This window comes from Mesocricetus auratus, unplaced genomic scaffold (assembly GCF_017639785.1).
Source record: "Mesocricetus auratus isolate SY011 unplaced genomic scaffold, BCM_Maur_2.0 Super-Scaffold_100007, whole genome shotgun sequence".
NCBI classification, from domain to species: domain Eukaryota; kingdom Metazoa; phylum Chordata; class Mammalia; order Rodentia; family Cricetidae; genus Mesocricetus; species Mesocricetus auratus.
The window spans coordinates 24,424,762-24,431,884 of NW_024429191.1; the positions used below are offsets into that span (position 1 = coordinate 24,424,762).

General features: G+C 43.7%; 1 protein-coding gene across 3 annotated transcripts in view; it reads left to right on the plus strand.

Moving 5' to 3' along the window:
* Nucleotides 1–6,598, plus strand: part of Rnf145 (ring finger protein 145) — a 42,682-nt gene extending 36,084 nt beyond the window's left edge. For all 3 annotated transcript variants that reach the window (XM_040748480.1, XM_005071915.4, XM_040748479.1), the window contains exons 9-11: nucleotides 1,013–1,160; nucleotides 2,566–2,922; nucleotides 4,986–6,598. In XM_040748480.1, coding sequence (XP_040604414.1) covers nucleotides 1,013–1,160; nucleotides 2,566–2,922; nucleotides 4,986–5,351 — 871 coding nt within the window. In that variant the 3' untranslated portion in view covers nucleotides 5,352–6,598. The remainder of the gene's footprint in view (nucleotides 1–1,012; nucleotides 1,161–2,565; nucleotides 2,923–4,985) is intronic.
* The last annotated feature ends 525 nt before the right edge of the window (nucleotides 6,599–7,123 follow it).

The window sequence follows — 7,123 nt, forward strand, 5'->3', positions numbered from 1 at the left end:
GTAGAGGACTTGCTTAGAATGTTTGAAACCTTTAATTCAATATCTGCCACCACAAAACTAATTATACTATTATGATTTGTAGTTCATGCAAAGAAATTCCATCAAAAGGTGGTTAAAACTCAGTGTCACTATTTTTTCCATTCATATTCCATCTACATTTTGATGGTTAGTTCTAGAACTCCATCTGAATCTATTGCTTGGAGGAAGCAGCCTCTTGGGAGGTAGAATTGTGAGATCAGATTTGTAAAATAATTCAAAATAGTATTTTAATTACAGTTTGTCAGCTTTGCTCAGGTGTCCCATCATTTGTGTGGGCAAATAATTGGTAAAATTCTCTGAAAAGGAACTGTAGCTGAGAAGGTCAGCTTGCGGGTGCTCCTGTTCTCAGCTGTGTCTCAGTTAATTTTAGTGATTGTCATTAATCACAGCCACTGGAGATTTGATCTTGAAGTTCAAGGTTCCTCCATAAAGAATATCAGGTATTTAAGGGTGGGCTCAATTAAAATAAAATCTTTTACACAGAGCTAAAAATCAGGCTGCTTTTACCTAGCTACAGTCAATATTTTGTTGTTTCTGACAGTGTCTTTTTAAGATTACATTAATTTTTCATATTAACGGAAATGCTAGAATATTATGGAATGCTTGTAAAAGACAAAAAAAAAAAGAAATCCCCTAAGTCCACTACAACAAGAACTGACTAGCGGGTGTGGTTCTGCATCCCTCAAGGCTGGTACTAAACCAGGCTTGCCCTTGTTTCTTCCTGTACCAGAACCAAATGCAAAGGAAACTTAGGGAAGAAGACTTTTCCTGATGGTCTGGGCCTCCTCTGACCCAGTGGCCCACCCCCAGTGGTCCACAGTAATAAGAGGACACCAGTAGTTATAGTGAATGGGAGAAGTCATGAGAAAATTGTAACTGCAGAACTGAGGAGCGCCCTCCGCACTCTCACCACTATGGTGAGGAAACAGTTGATGGATGCCTTGACTATATGAGAATCTTGTGTCCTGCCCAGGAGTTTGTGGAAACACTTCCGTGCAGTGAGCCTCTGCTTGTTCCTCCTGGTGTTCCCCGCGTATATGGCCTACATGATTTGTCAGTTCTTCCACATGGACTTTTGGCTTCTCATCATCATCTCCAGCAGCATCCTGACCTCTCTCCAGGTGAGCCTCAGGCAGATGCACCACCTGGTCTCTAGATCTTCCCTGCCAAGGCTGAGTAAGGGGGTTCAGGTGGCCGTCACTTTGCACTTACATGAGCACAGCTGGTTGTGAAAACGCCAGATAGGCACGTCTGAATACTACTGGGGGCGTTTTGAGAGGAGGGCAAAAATTTATGACAAGCATGAAGTTTACATATCATGAAGACACTTGTTTTAGTACATGTTACCTAAACCATGTGGTTTCCCGTTTATGGTAATGATATAAACATTTTGTGTTGCTTTTTTCATGGTGAAGATAAAATTATATTTGGAATTAGCCATCATCTGAATCATCATAATTGTGAGCCAGCTGAGCTCTGGCCTTCTCTGTCCAGACTGGGCAGGGTGTTGACTTTGGTCACATTGGTGTTGTGGAGCTTTTCCACAGCCGGTTTGTTCTGGTGCTTGCTGACCTTGACATTCACAGTGAACAGAAGTGTATCATGCCCTGCCTTCCATCTTCATGGCTGACTCAGTGGTCAGGGGGACTCGATGGTGACACAGTGTTCAAGCTTATTTCTCCTGGGCAAGCCATTTGTGAGGGCTGCCTTCCATCACTGTCTACTTTCTTGACTTTCAGGGTCTTCCTTTTGGCTTTGAGAGGGGCTGGAGGCCTCCTTTATTTTGGTGCCGTCTTCACAAAAGTGCATTTTTTAAATATACTTTAAAATATATATATAATTAAGCCTTTCAGTTTATCTTTCCAAAATGGTGTGACACAGGGTTGTCTTACAAATCTTATATTGATAAGGAACTGTAACACTAAAATATCTTGGAGCTTGTTCAGCATGGGCTTTACAAATTAAATGTCTACTCAAAAATACCCTTATAATATATATTTATACAACTCGAGTATGCACACACGTGATATGTATTGTAAACATTCATAGCTATATACCACAGAGAGACATGTATTTCATACATGTGAACAACATTGCTCAGACATGACAAGCTCATTGTGACGTATGGAGGACTCTCTGCCTAGTCAGTAAGAAGGAAAACTAAATGTGGTCCTAGAAAGGACGTTTTCAGTGTTGTTCCTTGTAGGAGGGTTTTGAGGGATGCGGGATGAGGAAGGTCAGGGGAGAACTGTTTGGACTGAATGAGCCTGAGGAGACTGGCTACTCCTTGGATCATTTTAAGAATGCTGCTCTGACTGTGTGGCGTCTGCCACCTCAGTACCTGGTTACTGTCACCCATATACACCACCTCTATCTCTCTGAACCATGTTTTTATATTTTAGTTTTCCCTGGGTACGCTTGAGATTTTAAATATGGTACCCCAAAATAACCAAGAGTGTGTTTAGACTTTGGGAGATTGTTTTCTTATGATCACATTCTAACAATATGCATACATTCTTTTTCCAGGTTCTGGGAACACTTTTTATTTATGTCTTATTTATGGTTGAGGAATTTCGCAAGGAGCCCGTGGAAAACATGGACGATGTCATCTACTATGTGAATGGCACTTATCGTCTGCTGGAGTTTCTTGTGGCCCTTTGTGTGGTGGCCTACGGTGTCTCAGAGACCATCTTCGGAGAGTGGACCGTGATGGGCTCCATGATCATCTTCATCCATTCCTATTACAACGTGTGGCTCCGTGCCCAGCTGGGCTGGAAGAGCTTCCTACTCCGCAGGGACGCTGTGAATAAGATTAAGTCTCTCCCGGTCGCCACGAAAGAGCAGCTGGAGAAGCACAATGATATCTGTGCCATCTGTTACCAGGTGACCTGCTCAGTGGCAGTCTGCGTGGGTGGGTCAGGTGGGGTAGCCCTTGGGGACTACATCATGAACCAGTTTCAATGTAAATGTCCAGGCACAATTAACTTCTGGATTTGAAAAAGAAATAATGGGGCTCACAGATGAGATTATTAAAGATCTGATAAAATATATCCATTTTACTTCTAAGTTCAGTTTTAATGTAGAGTTTTGAGTTCTAATTATTGTTGTTTTCAACATTATTGCTCACCCATAAATAAAGGAAAAACAGGTTAAGTGTATTTTATATTTCCTACTGAATACACACAGAGACACAGTGTTCACATATGTGTATGACTAAATATATCCTAGCAACCAGGAGTCAGCAACTTCTGAAAAGTGGTGTGCCAAAATTCTGACTTTTCCTAGTATCTTCTGGTGGGGAGAAGGTGTCTGGACTTAAAGCTGGTGAAGAGTAAATGCTGTTCTCTATCAGAGAATTCCAGTCCTGTGGGGTTTGGGGCATTGGTAGAGGCAGAGTCTAGGTGTACTGTTGATGATGATGAATGGACAGCCTGCTGTCCATAGCACCTGCCTCGCATCAAGATGATAGGTGCCCTCTAGTACAAATGAAAGATAAAGTCATCTTAGATATTCACAAAGACTGGAGAGTTTGGGCCCCAGTCACCCATGGGAGGACGGAGTAGCAGCATTTAGTATTAAGCTGTACCACTGGAGGTGTGGACAAAACTACCTGGCAACAGCTGCAACCAGGCTCCTTGTAAAATCACTGGAGTGTAGGCTGGTGGCAGACAGCTCTAGATAGTGGCAGTGTGCATGCAGGGCTGCCTTGTACTTCCGATGCTGTAGGTGTTTGTGTGTGCGTGTGCATAAAACCACCAATGATAGTTCTTCTCGTAGTAACGTAAAAGCTTCCACTCTTTCAAAGTGTGCTGAGAACATCTTTCTGTATACTAGCCAACATTTGAGTGCTCTGAGAAGGAGCGTGGTCCTGAGCCTAGCCGTGGTCCACAATTCTTTGTTTCTGAAGTGGACTCCGTGTCTTTTGTAGCCTCTCTGTCCTCAGAGCAAAGCACAGGGAAACCAAGTTTGGCACAGTCAGCTTCTGCAGCCAGTGTCTAAATCTCCTGTGTTGGGGTTCAAGGGTCCTCTTTTTGTATGCCCTGTTGTCACATCACTTTTTCTGAGGTGCTGGAACTGCCTGCTGCTCACACATGGAACAACAAGAGTGGAGTTGCTTAGCTTCCCGGCTGGCTGCTTTTGTGTGGATGGATGGCTCCCTGCTTCAGAGTTGACTCCCGGGTCTTACCAGCTCTTGGCAAGGAATTTGGGGGATGGTCACACTTATTTCTTTGTGGGTATTAAACAGTAGTTGAAAAACAAATCCTCAGATTTTAAATTCCTGTCGTAGACCCTCCCTCCCCAAGGAGTATTAATACCAAAAGAGGGTGTCACCATTTGTTCCTGTGATTATCAAACTTGAGCACCTAAACGTCACATGAGGGACTTGTTCTAAGTGTAGATTTATGGGCCTGGTTCAGATTTTCTAACTCAGTAGGTCTGGTATAGCCCGAGCATAGGGTGAAACTCTTGGAGTGCTGGTTTACACGTCAGCCCTGATACAATTGCCACTTCCTTGCCAACACTCTGGTGTTCCATGGCTGGATTTTGTCTCCTTGCATATAGTTTCATCATGGAATAGTCTCCAGCTGCATTGGCGCATAATTGTGGTAAAAGTCCTGTCTGTGTTAGATTTTTCTGAGGTTATAGTTAGTCTTGTCTCTTACCAATGGCTCGCCTCTTCCTACTGTATAGTGCAACCTTTGTGTTTCTTGCTTACAAAACAGCTTCTTCCTCACTTTGGATTTTACTCCCAGTTGTTTTAGTATCCATAGTGGCTCTTACATTACTGTATAAGGGCAGCAGCTTTATTAGATGACTGTAAGATCTAGGCTGCAGGTTTTATGTTTGTACTATGAAGAGATGCTGGAGTCAGAGCTCTTAGGGGTAGCATCTGAAAAGTTAAATGGTTGCCGCTTCTAAGGTACCTCTTTCAATCTCTCTTTTAGGACATGAAATCTGCTGTGATCACGCCTTGCAGTCATTTCTTCCATGCAGGATGTCTTAAGAAATGGCTGTATGTCCAGGATACCTGCCCTCTGTGTCACTGCCATCTCAAAAACTCCTCCCAGCTTCCGGGATTGGGCACGGAACCGGCTCCACAGCCTCCTGCTGGGGCTGAACAGAACATTGTACTTCAGGAAGGTCCAGAACCCCCTGACCATGAGCGTCCACCAGGAACGGGAACACAGGAAGGTTCTGGGGACAGTAGTGAAACCATCAGCAGAAGCTCAGCTAGCCAGGAAGGGGCTGCTGACCCCAGAGAGGATCTTCAGAGTGCAAAAGGTGAAACCTGTCCTGTTGAGTCCGCCTAGAGGAGAAGCAGGCTTGGAGCCCTGCACTGCGGAGAAGGTCGCCCAAGGTGGAGATCACGCTCAGATCTGAGGAGTGAATGTAGGAGAGGATTAGGCAGGGCCCTGACATTCTAAGGATCTATTCCAGGGGCACTCAGTGGACACCACCTGCTCTCCACCCCACTTCGTGTTGTAGGGGAAGTTTTGCAATGTACACTAATCAACATGTATTTATATGCTGATGTTTTGTAGAGGTTTGCCAAGAAAATTCAACCTCAGCAACTTCAGGAGTAGCCCCTGATTTTCGAGGGATAATGAAATCAGGTTTGAGTGTTTGAAAGGGGTCGAGAGAGGACAAAGATGTGGAGGTCATCATGAGAAGATGCAGGCAGAGGTGGAACCGGCTTTTCCTTTCCCATGGGACAGGATCACTGATTGTAAAGCATGGGTAATGACCAGCCCTTTCCTCCACTCGCCTTTCCTTCAGTAGCTTGGAACCACCAAGTGATTCTGGCATTTTCTACAACACCACAATGAAATCAAAGATGTAGACACATTGACTGTATTCTATCTAAGATGGAGGCACACGTCCGTCACCATGTGCTTCAGAGAAGGGGTGGCCGGGCACTGAGCCTATCGGGGGCATTCATGTCACCTGAGACTCTTGATCTTGATGCTGGAGTCTTCATATTTTGATGTATATGGAATTTTTGTTAATATGTCGTATACTTTGTTGGCTGTGTGAAGTAAACTAAAACTCTAATGAACACTTTGGAATTCACTTTTCAAAAGGAGGCCAAAGTGGGAGGGGCTTTAGGGTACTGATGAAGGCCTTGGGTGTACTCTTGAATCCTGTGTAATGTTTGATTCTCGAAGCTGAATCAAAAGCAGTGTTAAATCCTGGCAACATTTGCACTTTGGGAATGAGTACCTAATGTATGACCCCACTCTGCAAATGCCACTTTTAAAGCTGTTAATAGACTTTGCACTCTTTCTTTGACAAGGATGTGTCATATTTAAATTTTTACATTCATCATGGCTACAGGTAGAACTGGGGAGGGGGGGATGTAATTTTTTATGGGATTTTGATATGAAAAGAAACTAGTCATTTATTTATACAACAAGCTTGGCTCAAAAAGGTGTATTTCAGACTTGGTATTCTAATGTGGGATGTGGTTTTCTTTTTTTTCCCCTTTTTTTAGTAGCAAATTTGGATGTAGACTGACAGGCATAGCTGAATGTCTTAATAAATTTAAATTTGAAGATAACTGTGTTGTGCTCCTGTGACATGTTTCCATTAGCAAGCGTTCTGTTGAGATTCCCTTCCATGGAGTTTCTCTCCTGAACTCACTGGATTCATGTGTCTCCTCACCACAAATGTTCTGCAGATGGCAAAATTCTTTGAGAAGGCCCAGTTGGTTGATTGATTTCAGACAGCCGTTTGCTGTGTGTGCTGGACTGGCCTGGAACTTGATATGTAGAACATCTGCCCTTGAACTCAGAAAGATCCACCTGCCTCTGCCTCCCTCCCAGGTGCTGGGGTTAAAGGTGTGCGCCTTGACCAGTGAAATATATATATATATACATATATATATATATATATTTTTTTTTTTGGTTTTTCGAGACAGGGTTTCTCTGTATTGTTTTGGAGGCTATCGGTCCAGCCCAGCCTCGAACTCACAGAGATCTGCCTGCCTCTGCCTCCCGAGTGCTGGGATTAAAGGCGTGCGCCACCACCGCCCCAGTGAAATATATTTAATATCACGTCTTTAATTATTCTTTGAATTCCATGC